Source organism: Triturus cristatus, chromosome 11 (assembly GCF_964204655.1).
Source record: "Triturus cristatus chromosome 11, aTriCri1.1, whole genome shotgun sequence".
Lineage (NCBI taxonomy): Eukaryota > Metazoa > Chordata > Amphibia > Caudata > Salamandridae > Triturus > Triturus cristatus.
The window spans coordinates 853,285,726-853,309,490 of NC_140594.1; the positions used below are offsets into that span (position 1 = coordinate 853,285,726).

At 43.1% G+C, this 23,765-nt stretch overlaps 1 protein-coding gene across 1 annotated transcript in view; it reads left to right on the forward strand.

Annotated features, from left to right (window-relative positions):
- The first annotated feature begins 16,299 nt into the window (after positions 1–16,299).
- The window catches only part of COPS9 (COP9 signalosome subunit 9), a 61,265-nt gene continuing 53,799 nt past the window's right edge, over positions 16,300–23,765 (forward strand). Inside the window, exon 1 of the mRNA XM_085634658.1 lies at positions 16,300–16,518. Within this exon, the coding sequence (XP_085490784.1) occupies positions 16,456–16,518 (63 nt within the window). The 5' untranslated portion in view covers positions 16,300–16,455. The remainder of the gene's footprint in view (positions 16,519–23,765) is intronic.

Consider the following 23,765-nt stretch of genomic DNA (forward strand, 5'->3'; position numbering starts at 1 on the left):
CTTTAGGTACAGTATCTGCCTCTCCCCTGTTGACCATTGATTAGACCAGTTAGGCAGCGCGCGCTAACTAATGAATGGCCTCTCAGCCTCAGGAGTCAGGGGACGTTAATAACAGACATTACTATTACCCGACCAGATGGTACTCATTTTATTGACCTCGAAAGGAGACAGTTTGAGATGGCCGCACCAGGATGCGACTTTGTGCCCAACAAGTTGCCAACAGTTCCTGCAAATGCGCAATATACAGCACTGCTCTGTAGTACTATCTTCTGAGTGCCACGAAGTGGGACTTTAAAGTGTGTCTCACTAGGCCTTCGCTCTCCAAAGTTCTCGGAGCCACAGGGTTTTCTGAAAATGTTCCGGTTTGCCTCTACAACGGTGTGCGCGTGGCGCCTCAACTCCCACCCGGCCAGACTTAGATTTTATTTTTTTAACACTGTATATTTAAGAGCCCGTTGACACCACATGCCTCTTTGCATTAAAATGCCTGGGCCACATAGCAAAAGATTAGATTTTTGGAATGATTGGGAACAGTACTGGATACGGAAATCGTAGTATCTCTGAGGTTTGGTGATATTTGAAGTCCAATGATTAAGCGCATCATTAGTTTTGACTGGTGGTAACTGAGAAGGTTACATACGTAAAGAGTTGGCAAACCGTGCTGGAGAGTTTTGACTGGGCTGTTGGGATATTCCTTGGCTGGGTAAGGATCGACCCAAGCGTTGGGTAAGGGCCCTGGAAGATATAGCCCAAGAGCTAAACCTCTCTTTAAAGTGGTTATGTTTGTCATAAAACGCTCTATTCTTCAAAACTTTGCGTGATGAGGATAACAACAAAAAATGCCTGCGTTGTTTACGTGCATTGTGCTCGAGCGTCAAACGTATAAAAGTGGACAGAACAACTGTTGTCAGACAAATATCCGCATGCACGTGTTCCTCACCCCTTGTTCCGTTCATTGGCTAAGCGGGACAAATGATTTAGTCGCGCTGTATACGCACTGCCAAGTGTCACTCAATTTGAGTGATATTCTTGCACTTGGGACCCTAAACTCAGAACATTTGGCACACTTGTACCTTATTTCAACTGTCAGTGATGTAGGCATGTCAGTCATTGGACTTACTGCTGTGTAGAGGCCCGTGGGCGGCACGCAGCGCTTTGTAAACTTCTCAGTCCGTAACTAACGGTACATAACAATGTCTCTCAGGAGCCCTTCCAGCACTCCACACAGATGTGTCACTCAGACTGGTGCCAGTTGCAAGGAATGATAGGGAACTGTAGTCCTCATTTGTGTTCGTGAGTTGGTGGCTGAGGCCAGGGCAGTCTGCACAGTGGAAGCCACTGAATTACTGTGGGGGGCAGGGCTTTAAGTGGGATGAAAAAACTGGGGGGTCTCTCGAAGGGGCGTGGCCAATGTAATTAAGGGCGTGGCTTAAAACACATAAGCTACAAATCTGTGCATAGCATAGTGTGCCACCCGACTTGTATTTTGCTTGTATTTTGCTGTTTCTGTCGTTGCATCCAGATATATGATACTACAAGTACCATCATACCTACAATAAGTCAGGACTATTGGCTTTGTCAATGGCTGTTTGTTGTATAAAATAAATAAGCAGCAACTATTGCTTGTTTATAATATTGAAAAAGCTTCCACTTAAAGCCCTGGTGACACCAGACAATGTTGCTGCTCCTGAGTTTCAAAAAGAGAAGGAAAATTACTCTCTTTAAAGCATTTCCCTTCTCTACAACGCTTACCTGGCACAACGTCATGTCGTAACTTCTCCACTACTGAGAAGTGAGCAGTGTGAGCACGGGCACATGATGTGTCTGCTGTCACTGCAGCCTAGATAGAAACGGACTCAGCAAGATCTAAGTATCATTCAGCATCACCTCAGCATCGTCTCAGCACCAGCCACCACCACCACCATCTCAACATCACTCAACACCACCTCAGCCTGCTCTCGGAATCTGCCATCTGTTGACTCTCCACTAGCGTCTGGCTGCTGCTAGTGTTATTATACAGGTACTGGTTCACAACCTTCAACCTCCAAATGTTTATGCCCCCTCAAAAAAAAACTTTAACAAACAACCATTGGAATAGGCAAAAACAAGTTGCCAGCATTGCAAGAACAAAATAAAAATGAGAATTTTTTTTATTATACATATATTTTTTAATATGGTCGTTTTGTTGGACATAATGCCTTCTTGGTCATATATAAGGTAACATAAATGCTTCTGCCACTTTTTTATTACAACTTTTCAGCATGCTGCACAGCAGCCACACTTCTCTACAGCACAGCTTAAACACAGTGGCAAAGTCAATAGCTCTGCCTAAACACTTATAAGGCCCCAAAGGCGAGACCTATTGGCTATGCCAATGCTTGTTTGGTGTACATGAATACAGTATCCCACTCCTCCTGTGGCTTCCTGGTTCAGTGTCGCTGCCTACATACTTTAACACTTATTGTGCGTCTATCACTGACATATCCACACCCTTCACATTGCTATGAGCTGCATCTCATAACAAGATAAATATGGATGCTACATTGAACAGATATAAAAAATAATTGAACTTTAATGTTTCGTAAAGATTATACTGAATCAATGTTAGTTTGTCATTTTAATCTGGAGTACCCAACTTTGACGTGAACTTCTTTTTGTACATAAATACCGGAAGCGGTTACCACAGGGACTTCAACTCACACTCACTGCGAGTGAGACTCACACATTTGGAGGTCAGTTTGAGCTACCATCCACAGCCCCATTGATATCACACCATGCAAGGAGGGGCTAGAACCTGATATTTACAAATATTTACCAATAATTCTGATTTAAGTGAGATACTCACGATTTTTTTATCAAAATTGATTCATTTCAGAAGGGTAACATGATGCCGGCCGAGTCACTCATCTGCTATCAGGGTAGCAATCCATCAAGCACTTCGCCTCTTACCCTCGCATACTCAAGGTGCCTGTGGTATCATCCAAGACCCATCTAGAGCTTTCCAACTGGTCTTCGTCTGCATGTGGAAGCTTTCAGGAGCTTGAGAGGGTCTTGGTGCCTAAACCTCTGCTCAGAATGTTGGCTTCCTTCAGTCTAGGAGGGGCAGGTCGAATCTGAACCCCTTAAAGACTATGCAGTTTCTGCTCATGTTGCTATCCATGATTGTTTTTCCACTTCCTTCCTCGCTCATTGGGTGTATTTGTGCAGCAGTAAGCAGTATTCTTGTTTTTATTAAAAGTGCATGGCTACTGTTCATGTTACCAGTTCCCATGTTTACCGTTTGGGTATCTTTTTCCTCATTTGACACCACCTCTCCCTGGCACATGCTGCCATAGGGAGTACATGTATACAGTATCCCACTCCCCCTGTGGCTTGCTGGTTCAGTGTCGCTGCCTACATATTTTAGCACTTATTGTGCGTCTATCACTGACATATCCACACCCTTCACACTGCTATGAGCTGCATCTCATAACAAGATAACTGCACCTATGTGGTTTTCACACGACATGAAAACACTTCCCACATAGAGTCAAACCAAAGGAAAACATCCTGCCACTTCCAACCACACACCCTATACTGTGTAGCTTGTTCGCCATATGGGTGTTTCAATGCCCCACAAAAGTAGTAATGGCTACATAAATGTTACAATACAATACAAAACTAGCTGTTGGGAATAGTAAAGGCTTCAGGAAGAAAAACGTATATGGCAATGCTCTCCTACAAACCCCTTCATTTAACCAGAGGAGGAGCTGTTTTGGTCACCTCAGAGTCCTGCTGGGCTTGTTTTCTAAACCATTCATCTGCCTTATTGAGGTTAATGAGTTATTCTATTCATTTACATACAATTAAATCTTTTTTTTTCATTTTGCTGATGTCACATCCTGTGATGTCACTGACATCAGAGTATGCATGACATGACTTCATCTGATATGCAAAATGTTAATTTGTTCTCACTCCTCTGTAGGGTTGTCACTTTTTCAGGAACAACGTACCGGCCATTTGTTTACATTTTTCTGTTTTGGAAGGTCCAAGAGCTGCTAGATGAAAAAGAAGGTATAAAACCCTGAGTATTTTTTAGTAACATGGTTATTATCCCTCTGTGTACATTACAATCATTTTGAAACGATATATAGAGCACTAAAATACTTCTTAAATGATTTTTTCATGTGTCTGTTGTTTTAGGTGCACTTTTCTAAAGGAGAAAATACAAAATTTCACTGATTTTACAATTTTCTTGCAGTTTTGGGGCATAAAAATGCAGGTCCGGCCAGTACAATACCAGTCGGGTGGCAACCCTACATCTAGTAGTATTTTGAAGAGATGCAGTACCAATGCTGGGATGGAACCACACATGGTCGAATGCATTTGAAACCTTTTCAAATAGATTGGCACTTATATGCCTTTGTAGAGCAGTTACTTGGGGGTTGGCTGGGCTGCTCTAAATAACAATGACCTACCAGGTAACAGCTACTTTGAAATATTGGGAAAAACAGAGAATGAACACAAACAACATGTGACAGCAGCAGGACTTTCAGAATGATGATGTGGAATATCAACTGAGCATAGTGTCAAAACTCACATATTCACATACTCATCCATCTATACATTCCTCTCAATGAGTTAAGCATATGAGTATATGAATGTAAGATAGCTCAATAAGATGTTTGTCTGTTTCATTCAGGAGTTTTGTACTTTTTGTATGTTTATGTCTCTTTACTGAGAGCATACAACAGTCCTCTTTGTTTAGTGTGTTAACATCTGTGTTGTGCCGGACATGTAAATGTGAGAGAATCCTGTGATGTTCCTCCTACTCCAGCCACTTGCACTTTAATTATTCATTTTTGGGGGAAAGATTGTGCTGCTGCTGTCCATGTTGTACCTTTGATGTGTAGTGAAGCTCGGTATGAATCTTTCCACTACACAAAAGACAAACAATTTACATTGCCAATGTTTGTTTTAATGCATGGTGTGAATGAAATAGTGAACCCTCACAACATAAGTGGGCAGAGTTTACTCTTGATTTTACATGTGAAAGAAACAGTTTTTAAATAGACTAGCACGCTTTCTAAAATTTGAACACAGGAAGAGATGTGGCCTAATGACTAGAGCGTCTGACCTTGGAGTTGGGGAACCAGACTTGAGTCCCACTTTCAGCTCAATATCCTGTGATTCTGGACAAATCACTTCATCTTGCAGTGACAAAAAAAATCTGACCTTGTGTAATGTAACCTGGTGCTCATGGAAAGAGCTCTAATGCCTGTGGGCAAACGTTGTGCTATATAAATCTGCAGAAATCAAACTTCTGACTCCATGTCACATATAACACCTTCAGCCAGTTCTAACATTTTAGCCAACATTGCTTTGTGTTCTGAGGTTTTGAACAAAACTGCAAGCCACTCAATACAGCATCCTGTTGGCTGAAAAGTAAGGGAAGGCTGATGGTATCATGTGTCTTAGTGCCACTTGGCAGACTTGTGAATGCAAAATAAAATCAAGTTCTTGACTATCTGCATTTTCACTTGTAGGAAGTCAAGGAAGGGTAAAACATCACAGTGGATGAGAGGGAAGGAATAGCATTTGAACTGCAAATGAAAATACCTTATTGTTAATGGGTTAACACTTCTTGGAAATCCCAGCATGCCTAATATACGTTATTTTAGAGAAACAATGCTAGCAGCAGCAGCCGAAGCTAACCTAAGAGGCACTGAGAAAATAAAACAAGCATTTGCAATGCAATAGGTCTCGCATTTGTGACAGTTAGAGCTATTGGCGTTGAAAATTACAATGTCTTTTACCTTTTTGCTTTGGTTTGGAGTGTAGTAGATGTATGAACAGAGATGCAGCTGAAGCACTGTCCAGAGGACTAAGGATGGGGAATTGCCACTGTGACCAGAGACACAGCTGCAATACTGCCTAGAGGACTTAGAATGGAGGAGATAAAACAGGACCAGAGAATCAGCTAGCAGCACAGTCTAGGGGGCTAAGAATGATGAGGAATTACCACTGGGAACAGTCATAGAGTTTTATTGAGTCCACATATCACCCGGAGGGGTCTCCAAGCGCTACAGCGAATGCTGGTGAAGGCAAAGATAGAACAGCTGAAAATGGGGAAAGGGTGAATGGTCAGACCAGCCAGGTTTTAAGCTTTATTCTGAACGTTTTATGATCCGAAATAGTGCAAAGCTTCAATGGGAGTTCATTCCACTGGCAGGGGGGCTAGATGGGAAAATTATCGGCGACCAGAGGTTAATATGAGTCATACCGTTTTAAAATCTAATTCTGGTATTGGTTGTGTTGGGACCAAGAGTGATTAGTAGCTGGGTGTCATCAGCATATGACAATACGTCAAATCCATGTGATCTGATCACCTTAGACAGGGGTGCCACATAAAGGTTGAAACGATATCGAAAAACAATGGTCCTAGACCTTGGTTTAAACAAGTATAAATCAAGTTTACATTAATCTTTCAACAATTCTGAGCGTGTAAACTTATCAGCGCTGGGTAAACGAAAACCAATCAAAATTAGTAATGTGCAACAACCGAAGTCTTGGTCGTCGCTCTGCCGGTGATAATTCCAACTCGGCTGGGCTAAACACTTCAGCAAATATGGCGGACTCTAGGGATATCAAAAGGCCGGTGGAATTGATCAACCGGCATGTATTTACGAAGTCCTGAAGTCACGGACAAGAGTTTGACTGTAACCGGGTTATTGGTAGCACTCCACGTTGTATGGCGCCATGAGGAAGAACTTTGTATAATTAAGGCGATCTTCCGTAAAGTTAAAAGATCTGAGGCGTGTACGCCAAAGCACCTCATGGCCGATCACTGTGTTCCGGGTTGTGGACATAATTTCACCAGACCTAAGGAAGTTGCGGAATTACTTTCCAACTGCGACGAAACACGTGTTGACTGGTTTTCCCCTTTTCGTTGGCTCTAAGAAAAAGAAAATTAAAGATTGATCGCTATCCGACTCATCAGAAGATTTTTTCAAAATTGTTTCTACTATGTAGTAGTTCTTGTAATAACTTACGTACTGTATGATTACCTTTATGTGTGCCTAGGTTCTTGCTTTAATGTGTCAGTCTCAACTGGCCTGGCCACAATAGGTCAAATTTCGTACAAATTATTATATACAAGTTTTCAATCGACGTTTCGACTCGACTTGTGGCATGGAGGGCTATTTGGGGCCTCAGCCTGCAAGTCTTCTTCAGGACAGGGGTAGGCAATCAAGGATGGTGTCCAAGTTATACACCCGCAGACAGTTGTGGGCTGGGGGAAGGTACTCCTAGTCACGGTTCTGGTCCTCATCCATGCTGCAAGTAATGAAGAGCGATCAGGTAATTCTTTCCAGGGCATTCAATGAGAAGTTCAATTAGGAACACTTCAGTGTAACTCTTCTCCAGCGTAAGGCAAACCTTAGAAGACCCGCAGGCTGAGGCCCCAAATAGCCCTTCATGCCACAAGTCGGGTAGAAACGTCGACGTCCACATAATTTGAGCCGGGACCACTAGCCCCCTGTTCCACCGTGCAAAAAAAACGACACATCGCCAACGATTGAAAACTTGTAAATAATAATTTGTGTGTAATTTGACCTATTATGGCCAGTTGAGACTGACAAGTTGCTATCAGCCCAATCTGTTGAACTATTTTAACCCTTTTCCCTGAGCACCTTCACCTGAGCACATCTTTTGCACGTTCCCCTGGAGCAACCACTTTTCCTTAACTCATGCTTTGAATATAGCATGACATCTACTGCTGTCCTAATTATGAAAAATAAAATATGTTTGTTTGAAATCTCTTTGGTTGTTGCACATTACTAATTTTGATTGGCTTTCGTTTACCCAGAGCTGATAAGTTTACACGCTCAGAATTGTTGAAAGATTAATGTAAACTTGATTTATACTTGTTTAACGGAGGACAAGGAAGGTAGGAGTAGTGCTTCTGGTCTCCCAGTCTGGGCCAAGTCAGCGGTCTAGTGTGGAGGTGGGAGGGGGCTACTTAAGGCGCATGACAGGTGGGACGCGCTGCGGCGAAAGGCAGACAGTGGCAGAGTCTGCTGGGACCTGCTTTGGTCGCGGTAAATAACTACTGGGCAAATGTGAATAACTGACTGTCTGAATCCTGTGAAATTGCACCTTTATTTTTTAAAATCACTCACTGCTTTTACATCGTCGCACCTTCCTCCCGCCCCGGTCCGTCACGGCTTTTCAGTGCCGATTGAACGGAGGGCAGGGAAGGTAGGAGTAGTGCTTCCGGTCTCCCGGTCTGGGCCAAGTCAGCGGTCTAGTGTGGAGGTGGGAGGGGACTACTTAAGGCACATGACAGGAAGTGCGCGCAGCGGATGTGAGCAGCAGGCGCGCCGCTGGCGCGCCTAAGGCACGCCTAAGGCAAGCCCGTCTACGCCCGTCCGCGTCCAGACGGGACCCGGGGCCGGAACCCCTGCCCGTTTTTTAACCACCTACAGATATACTTCCAAAGAACTACACATAATGTGTCCCCCTATACCGAATTCATGCGCGCATAGCATACAGATTGGCCGCACTGCGCTAACATGCGATCACTGCCCCTATTCGTTGACGATTAACCAGGAAAAGTATGGAAAGGAACACGTCTTCCAAATGACACTAGTTAACTGCAGATCCCTTAGCAAGCACAAATATGAGCTCCATGACCATCTCGTTGACAACCAACCGGATATCATGTTTTTAACCGAGACCTGGTTGAACGAGAACTCCGCATCTGAGATCCTTGAGGCCCTTCCCATGGTTTACGGGATCACTAGACTGGATCGCCCTACGAACAGAGGAGGGGGGTAGCCATCATCCACAAACTGTCAATAGAATGCTCCCTTGAGAGGGTGGAGATAGAAGGGAGTGAGGCTGGTCTTTTCACGATCACGGCAGACAAAAACTATGTCATCAAAGGCTTGTTAATCTATCGACCACCTGGTCCGAGCTCCCTATTCGCTGCCAGTCTCAGAGAACATGCAATACAACTAGCACTGCTTTATGCCAAAGTGCTGATGCTAGGCGATCTGAACCTACTCTTTGACAACATGCATAATGCCTCAGCGCAAGAGCTATGTCAAGAGCTGGCCGCATGTGACAATCCACTCTCCCGACCCACCGGCATGGACACTTATTAGATCCCATTTTTGCCAACTGGGGAGAGCTTAGGGTTGACACTCCGATTGCAGTACCATGGACAGATCATTACATGATCTTTTTTAGTACGATGATTCTCAAAACCCAAGCTTTGTTTAAAACAGACACGGGCAGACCTCAGAGAAAATGGGCCAATTTCTCAACATCCAAGTTCAATCGTGCCCTACAGCAGGTGGGGCCACCAGGAGGGAGTGATATAGAAATTGCATGCAGTGCACTGGATAAACGAATCAGTGATGCACTTGACAAGGTGGCTCCTTGGGCCATCATGGCCCCGAGGAGACAGTCTAGATCCGCACCCTGGTTCAATGATGATGAACTACGGACCGTGAAGTCCTCCTGCAAACATTTGGAACGAAAGTGGAGAGAAGACTTCTCTGAAAACAGGAAGGCCACTTACAAAGCTAGGCTCAAACACTATCACTCATTAATAAGGAAAACGCGAGCTGCTTACTATAATAGGAAGAAAGAACAGGCCGAAAACTCCTCTAAAGAGTTCTTTGTAATTTTCAAAGAATTATCGTCTCTTAACAGAACTTCGGCTCCTAGTAACGATTCTGTGGAATCCTGCAATTTGATAGCAGATTATTTTTCCGATAAGGTAGAGAAGATCTACTCAACCTTTCCGGAGGAGTCGCGTAGCATGTGGTTGGATGAGACAGAAGTGCATAACCTGTAGGAAACTCTCTGCCTTTCCAGTTTCAACCTTCCCTCCTTGGACGACCTCAAAACCACTGCTCTGAACATTAAGTCTGGCTCTCCGAGGGACCCCATGAAACCTAGAAATATGAGGGAGAGCATGGACATTCTGGCTCCCTATATTAGGAACCTCCTCAGACTCACTTTTGAATCAGGGGTGGTACCTCAAAGGTGGAAGGAGGCAGTGGTTATACCCATAAAAAAAAAGCCAGGGGTCAACGCCAGCCAGTTGGAGAATTTACGACCAATCTCACTCCTACCTTTTTTCGCCAAAATTGCAGAAAAAACGGTTAACGCTCAACTAATAACACACATGAACCGGGTTAGTCTACTCCACCCCACGCAATCGGGATTCTGGGCTAATTATTCCACAGAGTCAGCGCTGCTTCTGTCCACAGAAACCATGCGTAGACAGGTGGATGAGGGACAGACGATAGCGCTGATTCTGCTGGACCTAAGCGCCGCCTTCGACACCGTTGCCCATCCCATACTCCTCCAGTGCCTTAAAAAGGGAGGACTAACCAATCTGGCTCTGAAATGGCTAAGATCCTTCCTACAGGACAGGACCTTTCAAGTATCTCAAGGACCACACTACTCCAAGAGCATCAGGTTAGATCAGGGGGTCCCCCAAGGCTCTATATTGAGCCCCACGCTTTTCAACCTGTATATGGCCCCTCTACCTAACATTATTGAAAAATATGGCATTAGTGTCGTGTCCTATGTGGATGACACGCAACTTGTAGTATCTCTATCCCAATCTCAGGAAAAAGCAGCCACTAACTTCTCGACATGCCTACAAGAGCTGGCGGGCTGCTGGATGTCCAACAACTGTTTAAAGCTGAACGGCAGCAAGACAGAGGTCCTAATTGTGGGCAAAGCTACCTCGATAAGGTCATCAAAATGGTGGCCACAGACCCTGGGCGCCACCCCCACTCCTAGTGAACAGGAAAAGAACCTGAGGATGTGGCTAGACTCCAAGCTCTCTTTTGACCACCACACCAGGACTGTGGCTGGGAAGTGCTTTGGAATAATGAAAGGCCTTCGTAACACTCTAGATGTGCTCCCAATAGCGACCAGAAAACTCTAGTCCACGCATTTGTCACCTCGCGTTTGGACTACGGTAATGCGCTCTATATAGGCGCCAGTAGCAAGAGCATTCAAAGACTGCAATGTACTCAAAACGCGGCCGCCCGCCTAGTCCTGATGCTCCCGAGAAGAGCCTCGTCCAAAAATGCCCGAGCTTCTTTACACTGGCTCCCGATTAAAGAAAGAATCCTCTTTAAGGCCCTTTGCATCAGCCAACGGATCCTGATGGGGACGGGCCTGACTTACCTACACAACCTACTGCTCCTCTACGCTCCCACCAGGACCTTACGGTCCTGCGGCTCAGGACAGGTTCAAGTCCCAATAATTAAAAGAATGAGAATGGGGGGTCGCTCTTTCCGCTACCTTGCCGCTAAACAATGGAACGCTCTTCCACAGGATCTTCGGATGGAACAATCTGAAAAAATGTTCAGGAAAAAACTGAAGACATGGCTCTACCAGATGTAGAGCCGTATATCTGACTTCTGCCCAGTATCTTTCTCTGGCACGCCCTTAGCAGCATGGGCCGCAGCGCGGGGACACACTAGTGAGTGTAACCAGGCGCTTTACAAGCTCTATTATTATTATTATTATTATTATTATTATTAAACCAAGGTCTAGGACCATTGTTTTTCGATATCGATTTACCGCCCAGGTCCAAGACTTGAATTGGGTTACCCCATTTTCATAATTGATACATAAAGGTTGAAAAGCATGGGACTGAGTATAGAGCCCTGGGGGACTCCCTTGTCTACCATCCGGCTACGAGAAGCTAGGGTGCCCAGTTGTACTATGGTAGTTCGGTCTTTTAAATAACATCTGAACCAGCATAGAGCTGTTCCTCTGATACCCATCTCCCACAGTCGTTGTTCTAATATACTGTGGGAGATGGTGTTGAACGAGGCCGACAGGTCTAACAGGACAAGTATGGCTGACTGTCCAATGTCCTGTGCGAGTTTTATATTGTCGACTACCTCAACCAGAGAAGCTTCAGTGCTGTAACCAGCCCTAAAGCCCGACTGAGAAGGGTCTAACAACTCGTGGCTTTCCAAATAGGTTGTTAGCTGTTTGTTGACAAGAGAGTCAAGTACCTTTCCAAAATAGGGGAGTAGGGAGATGGGCTGATAATTTTTGGGCTCAATGGGATCGGCTGACATTTTTTTGAGAATTGGCTTGACTCTGGCTTCTTTCCTTTTAATAGGGACCGTTACTTGGGTTAATGACATATTAAAAATGTCACTGAGACTTTTGAGAAGCACTGGGGCCAACTTTGCCAGAATATGGGGCGAAACAGGGTCGACAGGGGAACCAGATTTAATTTTGAGGAGTGCAGTGTTAGCTTCTTCTTGAGTAAGTTCAGCAAACTCTTCTAGCAGTGCGGTGGGGGGTGTCTAGGTGCCGTCGGGCTTAGGGTCTTGCTGTTCGACGTTCTGATTGAGGAAGGTGTTATGGATACTGTCAATCTTTTCCTCACAAAAGGTAGATAGAGTGTCTACCCAGTCTTGTATGGATGGGCTGTCAGATTGACAGGGAGAGGGATTAGTGAATTCTTTTAAAATCTTGTGAAGTTCCTTGTGTGAATTAACAGCCCTGTCAATTCTATTGATAATGCAGTTTTTTTGGCTACTTTAATATTTTCTAGATAGCGTTTGTGAATAAGTTTATAAGCCTGTCTATCCTCCGTCTCTTGAAGGTTCTCCAGTTGCGTTCATCTACTGCTAGCTAGTTTATCGGATTTTAAAGATTCCGTGAACCAGGGTGATGCTTTATGTTTGTATTTGACCTTTGAGAGAGGGGCAATAATGTCAAGGGCCTGTGTAATTTCATTCTCAAAGGTGTCTACCGCATGGTCTATATTTTCGGAGCCTATTATACAGGGGGAACTGAAATTGGATAAAAAGGCTTCTAAACTAACTTTCCTCCAGGGTCTGGTAAGTTTCTGTTAAGCTATAATGTTCATGTATAGTAGGTATTTGTGAAGAAAACTTCAATAGTCTGTCGTCAGACCAGATTAGAGGGGTGGGAGGCTCGACCTTAGTGCTGGGGTCACTGGTAAACAAAAGGTCGAGAGTGTGGTCTGCCTTATGGGTGGGACCAGTTACCCTTTGTTCTAGTCCCATTGTGCTGAGGTTAGAAATCAGCAGGTTTGTGTCGGTATTAGAAGAGAGTTCTGCATGGAAGTTAAAATCTCTAATGAGAAAGAAATTTACGGCCGCTAGGACGTGTGAGGCAATAATAATATCCGTCAGACAGTTAGTAAAGTTGTTTTTTGGACCAGGGGGTCTGTAAACTAGGGGGCCTTTCAAGGTTCCCTTAGTTTGTTTCTCAAACCTAAAAATACAGATTTCGATCCAATCTAAGCTGATGGTTTCCAATATGCTGACCTTTAGTCTGTCCCTAAAGGCTATTGCTAGGCCGCCCCCTCTCTTATAACTTCTGTCAAGTCTAAACAGTTGATATTCAGGGGGAAGGCAATTGCCACGTCAGGTAGAGTGGCCTTGTGAAGCCAGGTCTCGGTTATAGAGCAAATATCTGGCTTTTCCGAGTCCAGCAAACTCCATACCTTGAGTGCATGTTTAGGGATTGAATGTGCATTAAAATATATACCCGCTAGTTGTTTTGATTGATTTGAGAAAATTCCCTCCTGTAGTTTTATAAGCTTTTCACAATGATTTTCGAAACGGATGCTAAAGTGGAAATTGCCTCAGGGCAATGTATTGATTTGTCCATATATTGTTTATTTAGTCATTTGAGTTCTTTGCTCGAGTATCAGCAGACTGCCATTAGGTAGATGACAGTGTAATCCCCTAGTGATAGAAGGGGTAAAGAAAAATAGGCAGGGATCCTGGCGGCTGGCGGCAGTCAGGCGTGGACGGGTGCAGACAGGCTTGCCTTTGGCACGACTTTGGTGCGCCGCCGGCACACCTCTGTGCGCAGCTGCGCCTTTTCCTGCCCTAAATAGGCATGGCAGGAAGGAGAGAGAGTGAAGGCGACAGCTAGAGAGCTGACCCACCAACCGGCAGGAAACTCACTTCCTGTACAGCGAGGCAGGTTCCGCTGAGCAAGTCCCTCCGCTCAAACGGCACAAGACGCAGCGGAACGGGGATGGCTCGAGAAGGAGGAAGTGTGGGAGCGATACAGACAGGCTGATTCAAGGCAAGTACAATCAGCCTAAGTGATATACAATTTAAAATAGTGGTGCATGTGCACTAGAACGAAGAGCAGTTAAAAGCGCTTTAGCTCGAGTGATACAATTTTCCTGGCTATACTCAGCTGTTGATGGGAAGCCGTAAATATCTGGCCTCCTGCAGAGATGACAATCGCTGCGCGTCCACGCCTTTCCTGCCCTAAATAGGCGTGGCAGGAAGGAGAGAGAGTGAAGGCGACAACTAGAGCGTTGACCCACTGACCGGCAGGAAACTCACTTCCTGTACAGGGAGGCAGGTTCCGCTGAGCAAGTTCCTCCGATCAAACGGCACAAGCCACGGCGGAACAGGGACAGATCGAGCAGGAGGAAGTGCAGGAGTGATACAGGCAGGTTGTTAAAAGGCAAGTACAATCAGAAAAAGTTATACACAATATAAAATAGTGGCGCGATGTGCACTACAACGAAGTGCAGTTAAAAGCGCTTTAGCGCAAGGGAAACAATTTTCCTGGCTATACTCAGCTGTTGATGGGAAGCAGTAAATATCTGGCCTCCAGCAGAGATGACAATCGCTCAGAGACACAGCTGCAGCGCTGCCTAGAGGAGTTAGAAAGGGGGAGTTACTGGTGGGTCCAGAGAAGCAGCTAGTAGCACTGTCTTGGGAACTAAGAATGAGGAATTATCACTTGGAACAGAGACACAGCTGCAGCACTGCCTAGAGGACTTAGAATGGGGGAGTTACTGACGGGACCAGCAAAGCTGCTAGCAGCACTGCCTAGAGGATGTAGAATGAGGAACTACCGTTGTGACCAGAGAGACAGCTGCAGCGCTACCTAGAGGACTTACAATAGGGGAATTACCGACAAGACCAGAGAAGCAGCAGGCAGCACTGGTTGGAGGAGTTAGAATGAGGAATTATCACTGTGACCAGAGACACAGCTGCAGCACTGCCTAGAAGACTTAGACTGGAGGAGTGACTGACGGGACCAGAGAGGCAGCTAGCAGCACTGTCTAAAGGACTAAGAATGATAAATTACCACTGGGAACAGAAACAGCTGCAGCGCTGCCTAGAGAACTTAGAATGAGGAAATACCACTGGGATTAGAGAAGCAGCTGTAGCACTGTCTAGAGGGCTTAGAATGTAAAGCGCTCCTATACCTTCGGGTCGAGTTCACATAGTATAAATCTGCAAAAAAAAAAGATGTTACATAGCAAACAAGCAAAATGCCCCTTATAGTCTTCAGTGAGATCATCCACTCTAAACCTTCCTCCCCTCCAAAAATTAGGTTATCTCTATTGATTTCAACTAGATCGTCCATCAAAGGATGTGGTCTCACAGCTAGACTGGCGACTTTGGAGTTGGGAAACCAAGGTTCAAGACTCGGGGGTTTACTCCACATTCTGTGATTCTGGGTAAATCACTAAATCTCCCCTGTCTACCAAAAAAAATAAAAGAATGTGTCCTTGTGGAATGTAACTGGTGCTCATGTAAAACGCTCCAATACCTTCAGGTCAAGTTCGAGCTATATAAAGCTGCAAAAAAATTAGCAGCAAGCCTAAACCAATCTCGCCCTACCTCCTCTGCGGCTCAAAAGGTTGAGGGGTATGTTGGGTGCTCTGTTGCAACTCAACATAATTACAGAGAGCAAAACCATAGTTATCAAATATATCGTGCACTCTTGATTTATACTGTAGAAAATAGTTTGCAACTGTATCACACAGGTCGTGCACGTGACCCTGCAAAGGAGGGTGTGAGGAAGATTTGGTAGAGGGGTGGAGGCGGTTAAACCTCTTTTGCTATATGCCTACAGCGACTAGACATTTTACAACATGGCTGCTTCAGTTGCAAGCGGAGAAGGAAAATACCTCATCTGATTTTTCCAATGCGAAAGCTATTTTAAAATAATCCGTGCTCTTCAACAACAAACAAATTCAGCAAGATAATCACTAGTAATGGAAGTAGTATACTTTCTATGATTCTTGGAAAAATATTGTATTTCACTCACATTTATATGTACCATTTATATATTGATCATTAAATATACAAACGTTTTTTGCAATGGGTTGTTTGGTTAAAAAGTAAGCTTGGTATAGATTTTGTGCAATTCTTTTTAAAGTTAAGGCGAACTATTGTTATTTTAAAATGGCTGCCGCAGTCTTTTCTCGGGTAAATGAATTGAAGCTATCCTACGAGAGTCCGCGAGCTAGTCCTCTCTCGGTGTCTATGAAGCGAGCTGATCCTGCCGTGCACTACGTTTACGGGTATTAAGTGTACACAAACGTTCGTGCATTAACACCTCGGCTCAACGCCTTCAGTTCGCTTGTGGCTGTTTGCCATCCCTCCCCCCACCTTTTTTTGCACCATGAAGCCAGCCGTAGATGAGATGTTCCCTGAGGGAGCAGGGCCCTATGTGGATTTAGATGAGGTGAGTGGGGACTAAAAATTGACTCTACAGTCGAGGGACCCTCGACGCATTCTGCACAACCAACTGCTAGGGCTGAAGGGGAGCGGGGGAGGAGGGGCACTGGGATTCAGTTGTACCAACAGATTGGTAGCCAGGTAATCAGTAGTCGCTAGTACCTAAGGCGCTGTTGTTGGGTTGTGGTAGTAGTTCTGTTGAGTCACCAATGGCAGGAGGTGAGAGGCTGTTAATGGGTATCTACGGGGGGGGGGAGAGGGTGCAGATCACGTGTCCGTTGTGAGTGCTTCTGTTGATGTTCTTCTACCCGACATGTCTCCTATTTTGTTATTGACTAGTGAAGTTGGTAAGTTTCCCTCGCGTTTAGTGCCCGGTATTCAATCCAAAATTTCTCTTCACTTCACCATCTCACGGGAGAGTGCTCCTCCGGCTCCCAGCAGTGTTTTTATCATATGGGTTTATCCTAATCCTGTACATTCCAATGCTCTTTACCGTTTGTAAAGGTTTTTATTAACCATACAATAAAACTGACTTATGACTTACTCCCTTCCTGGTGTTTTAGTCTGATGGACTGGCCTAGAATGGCAGGTGGCGGGCAGATGTCCAAAGCAGAGTATCTTGTGCTTGGAGCAGTGGATTTTTCTTATCCTCTAATCCAGACAAAGACTTGGTAGCCGCTGTCTACTGCCCTTGACCTGCAGCTGCTCTCTCCTTGAGGATGCATAAATATTATCTTTTAAATTGAGCCAGGCAGTGATATGGATGATATAACCTATATGAGAGAACATTATTACCATTAATTCAGGGAGAAAAATGTCAGAAAAAGTTTATTCGGATTAATTATGATACTGTTGTCTAACATATGAGACATTTGCCGTATGTTTTAAAGAGAACAATTTTAACTGTCAAATCAGGTGCCAACTGTATCGGATATGTGCAACTTGCACATGAACGACCGGCTGCTACAATGAACATTTGTTATTCAGCACATTGCTAAACCCAACTCAGCCTGCTTCCATTATGCCAGATTGGCATAAATATGTTTTTGATTGTGTAGCTATTACAAGGCAATGCTTTCAGCTTGATTTGTCCCCTGTAGTCCAGGGCTGGGAGCTCATCATGGTGAGAGAAGCATGATGATGGCGGTAAGGCGTGGGAGATGTGGAGAGAGAGATAGCTGGAGGCATAAGGCAGATGCTTTAACAAAGAAGCAAGTAGATCATAAAACATGAGAGAATTGGGAATAAGGGCGAGAACGAAGCTAGAAAAAAAATTGAAAGGAAGCTTGAGACATCTGATGGGCAAGTCACTGATTCAAATAATTTGTTTGGTTTTACTTTACATTCTGGTACTTGGTAGAGGTAGAGTGATGCATATAAAGCAGGTCAAGGAGAATAAAGGAGGAATAATGTGAGAAGTAAGAAAAGGAAAAATGGAAACATACAGGGACGAGAGAGACAGAAAAACAAAATAAGAATAGGTAGAGGAAATGTACTGAAGAATGGGATTAGCCAGCCTGGTATGGAAGGATATAGAGAGAGGAAGAGAGTAATGGAAGGAAGGAGATAGAAGGGCACAAAATGAGCGATTTTTATTTCTGAATTCCAGCCATTAAAATTATTGTCCTACAGAAATAATATAGCCAGGATATCAGCTGCCAACATGTACTTCAAGTTGGGATATATGGCTATGTATTGATTTACTTTCTTTAATTCTAAATTTACATACTTTGAGACACCCATGCATGAAGTCCCATGGTGACAGTTGCTCTCACTCATTACATTTGCTCTCACGGTCTAATTCAATGTTTGGTTTTACGCCTCATCACTTTCAAAATTCACCAGCCGTCACTGGTGTTCTGTACTAATAAGGCATTCATTACTACCCAAAGGAACCCTTTTAGCAACCTTAGAATAACAAAAGATTGAGTAAAAAATAAGGTTATAAACCTGGGTTGTGAAGTTTGTGTGCAACTCCTTGAAGTCATTTCATAGCTCACTGTGCTATATTAGGATTGTGAAATAAAGCGGCAGTCATTAAGTATAAAATAACTTGTCTTATTGAAGTGCCAATTACGGGCCCACTGGTGAAGACAAACGTCCTGCTGTCACCAGGTCCAACTGCTTAATGTCGAACGCTAACAACCACTCCAGATGACATAGCCCCCATTCTACAAGTGACATGGTCATGACATACAAACACTCTGTAACCAGAGAAACAGTAACCATACCACATGCCCCTTTTAAAATATATATATATATATATATATATATATATATATATATATATATATATATATATATATAACAGAAGAAAGAGGAAAAAAACAAGAACTAATCCAGAACATAATCCTCAAGTCTTCTAGGCAACCTTACATTCCTCTTGTGAGGACAATTCACCTGAACCTCCATAACCTTCTCACAAGTAGTTTCAACTTGAGATCCCGGTCTCAAGGCAAATGAATCAGTGTTACCACCAAACCATACATCAACACCAATCCCCTTCTGTTCAAACATTTTCTCTTGCCCAGTTTTGAGGACCACAACCAAGCTTTTGTTCCACCACCCTTTGTTCCTTAACAGAACAGCAGAATTAGAAACTTTATCAGCCAGAACCGGATCAGAAAGTTTGGAAGAGCCTTTACACCGTAAGACGGCTTTGATGATACAAATCCAATCTCCTTCTTTAAAACTTTAGCTTTGACTCTATGGCATGAATCATGATACAGCTTTCCCTTGATTTGTGCCTCAACAATATTCTCCTTTGCTTTGGCAATTTCCACATCAAGAGAAACCTCTCTTTTAGTTTTACAAAACTCAGGTGTTACTGTTGTCAAACCTAGTCTCCCCCTCATAAGAAAATAAGGAGAAACCCCAGTGACTGAATGTGAAGTATTGTGGTAACTCCACAACTTTTCTTTAAGAAAATTGAAAACCTCTAAATTGCTTTCCAACGCAGTTTGGATGCCCTCCTTAAAGAATCTATTGGACCTCTCAACTTGGCCATTGGCAATACAGAGGTGCATTCTCAGAAACAATAAATTTTTTTTTTTTTTTTTTTAATGACAACATTTTGGAATAAACTAATTGTACACTGTTATCTGACATCAAAACTTTAGGAGGACACTCCACACGAAAAATATTATCCAAAAATGTGATAACCTCCTCCGTTTTGGGATGCTACACAAAAGTATAATAAGTCCATTTGAAAAAGTTATCCACAACAATTAGAAATCTAAGTCTGCCCAAACAATCAAACGGACCAGAAAAATCAATAGAAATCTTCTGCCAAGGTTTTTGTGGGCCATCATGCAAACTTGAGGGTTCAGTAGAAACTTTCCAATGTTTATCAGAAAGAACGCACATCTTACTTTGGCAACATGAACTTCAAGACAAGCATCCATCTCAGGCCACCAATAATGTTGTCTATTTTTTTTTTTTTTGTGTTGGACACACCAGGGTGTCCGAAGTGTGCGAACTCAACAAGCTTTCCTCTGATACCGGTGGGAGGAACAAATCTTGTCTCATCAAAAGATCATTCTTGATAGAAAGCTCATTAGAAACTTGCCCAAAACTACGCAAGTCAGGATCAATATTCCTGCTAGGAGGCCAACTATTCATGACATACTGTTTGACCTTGAGCAATCCTTCATCCTTAGACACAAAGTCTAACCATCCATTATCTGAAATAACTGCATTGCACGAGCTTAAAACATCAACCATGGCAACCACACTTTCATGCTGATCTGTCACCGTTACCTCTCCACTCTCCTTGGGAGGCAATCTAGACAAGCAATCCGCTGTCTAATTCTTGCCCCCTGAAATGTGCCTGATCTGAAAGTTAAATTCCTGGAGCCTGGCTATAAGTCTGATTAATCTAGAAGAAGCATTCCCTGAACTAACACCATCCATCATGTAGACCAAGGGTATGTGGTCAGTGACTAAAACAAAAGGGACTTACTTTTTTTTCTGGCAACTGCCTCTATTTAACTTTCTTGATAGAAAACGACCAGCAGAGGTCAGTAAAATACCAGAATCACTTTAGCATTCTCTAGATTCCAGTCCATAGAAATTGTCTTTCATGAGCATCCGTAGACAATAATATTTATTTCAAATCTTGACTTTTCAGTGAGATGACCACCGAAGGCCCTGATTTTATATTAAAAATAGAACTTTGGTCTATACCTTTTCCCGCTGAAGGGCATTATTTCTCTCCATGTGTTCCCATACCTGGCGTGTCACGCAGTTTGGTGCTTATTTTACCCCCATATTAAAGAACAGTAGATGTTTCAGCACCCAGGCTAATGTGCTGCATAGCTAAATACATATAAGGCCCCAAAGGTGAGACCGATTGCATTGCAAATGTTTGTTTTGAAAATTGTCTTAAAGGTTCAACAACTAAAGCATACCCTCTCTCAAATCTAGCATAATATTCCCCTAGACCTAAAAAAGACTGAAGAGAATCCTTATTGTACGGTTTGCTTGCATTGTTAAGGGTATTGACTAAGTCAGCCTTAGGAAAAATACCTTCACTGGTGATTCTGTGCCCAAGATAGTCAATTTCATCCACCAAGAACTTACACTTCGCCTTACTAAAGGTCCTACCTGTATTTTCCAAAATACCCAACACAGAATTCAACAAATTATTGTGTTCAACACTGGTTTTAGCAAAAATAAGGATGTCGTCCTGGAAAGCCTGGACTCCTTTAAATCCCTGAAACAAACTTTCGACCAGTTTCTGATAGACTCTGGCCACTGATGCCAAACCAAATGGCATTCTCAAAAATCTGTAGAGGACAAAGTGTGTCAAAGGCAGTGTGATCTCTGGAATTCTCATCCAAAACCACTTGGTGATAGGCAGATTTGAAATCAATCACTGAAAATAATTTCGCACCATTGACAGCAGCTAACAACTGTTGTATTCTTGGTAAGGGATGAGTGTCAATAATTATGTTTTTATTTAAAGACCATAAGTCTACAAACCACCTCAAAACCTGTTTGTTTGTTTGTTTGTTTGTTTTGTTTTGTTTTAAATAGTAATAACGATGGCTGAAACCCATTCTGAGCTGAATGTGGATTCAATGATACCATCTGCACATAGTGTCTAAATGGGACTTCAACATTTGGCGAACGCCCAAAGGTACCATGCCAACTTTATGTGGCACAGGAACAGCATTCCTCTTAAGTTTGATGGTGTGACTGAAACCTGTTAACTGCACAACCTTGTCTTGAAAAGCTGCGTTATGTTTGGCAATAATACCCTCAACTTCAGAATTCTGCATACACCCAGAACTCACAGACAAATCCCTCAAACTGATGGGACAGTCAGTACCAGCACAAAGAATGACTCCTAACTTTTCCAAATCATAAAACCCCACAATGTTCTTACCCTTCTTAGCAACATCAATTTTGGTGAAAATCTTGCGTACTTTGAACTCCAAGTTTTCCTTAAAATATCCTACCATATCTATTTCAAAATCACCAAAAGGCTTGAGATTCACATCAGTTTTCTCCAATTCGACTTTAGACCAATTTCCATAAAAGAACTCATCAGAAATTATGGTATTTGGAGAGAATGAGCCTGCCATCACTTCCAAACCCACTTCTCCAATGTGAACCTCACCTAGAGGTGCTTTGAACCCAGAACCAATATTGTTCACCCCAAAATTGACTGAAGAATCATACAAGGTGAGAAGTAAATTCTCCACATTGTCGCAATCCTCATTCACAGCGTTAACCGATGGTTTAGAAACCAACCTAGAACCACTACAGACACTCTGAAAATGGCCATACTTTTTGCATTTGTTACACTTTCTCCTTAAAGCAGGACACTCTGCACAATTTGCTAAATGAGCTTTGGAACCACATCTAAAACAGCTAAGTTTACTATTTCTAAAACCTTCCGCTTTTGTTGCCTTCTTCGTATATTTAATAGCACACACATGAGAGGAGGTAGCAGACCCCTCTGCCGTTAGCACTTTAGCTGACTGAATGGATCTTTCGATACCCTTAGCTAAATCTAAAACTTCAGCCAAAGTAGGATTGCGACAAGCTAAAAGTATTTCTTGAATTTTCTGGGAATCACAGTTGAATACAAATTGGTCTCTTATGCAATTATCAACATTAGCTCTGAATTCGCAATTGGCAGCTAACACTCTAAGACCTGCTATTTACTCCTCTATGGATTCCTCAGGAAACGGCCTCCTTTTGTGAAAGCTATGTCTTTTAACCATTACATTGGGTTCATTAACAAACTGTATTTCAAATCTTGCCACAGCCTCTTTAAAAACATTCCACCCATCACCTTGACCTCTGAGTGCAGTAGCTGGAGGAAGATTTTCAAAGATTTCAATGGCTGCCGTTCCCAAAACAATAAATAAAATAGCTTTCTTTCTACCAGCTGAAAAAACATTACCATCAATAGCAAGTAAATAATTTTCAAAAGTCTTGTACCACTTTCTCCATACAAGTGCTGGCTTACCTGGTACCTGTAAGAATATGGCAGGTGGATTGCCCACTTATGAATTCGCTGTAATGTACAAATTAGCAAAAAGGAAACACAGCCAAAGATACTTGAACAGTATCACAAAATGAAGAGTAAGAAATGAACAAGAATAAATAACTACAAAGAGAAATCTTAAGATATGCAGACTCTTAGTCTGCACATCACTGTAGAAGAAGACAAAAGATAAGCACTGGTCAGCGGGGATATGGAATTCCTATAGCCCGACGCCCGGGACATATTGTTTGGGGTCAAGGGCAACACGTTTTAATGTCTATTTTGTCCTTGGGACAAGTAGGCCCAACCCCCTACAGCACAAACCCTTTAGCTGCCAGTTTACAGTACCACATTATGGATCAAGGAAGGGCATTGTCTACAGTTAAGGTAATGTGTGTCCATGTGTTAACACTGTTCAAACTTGTATTTATGGTTCATTAATGCAAAGCCTTTATTAATAGGGTGAGCACTAAAAGTAAATGTCCGCTCTGCCTGAACTACCGACGGTGGTTCCAGTATAAACGTGTAAACACTTTTTCAAAGTTTAGTAATATGAGGCTATGTATAATGCTCCCAGAATGCTCTCTGATTATATGCAACTATTTGCAGAAGCTTCAAAGCAACAGTGATGATTCTTTCCTTTCAAAACAAAATGTTCACAAAAAAATGCAAGTAGGAAAAAAATATTTTGCTAAACTACTGTAAGATTTTAGGTACCATATCTTTACAGCATCATTTAGTAACATGTTGATGTA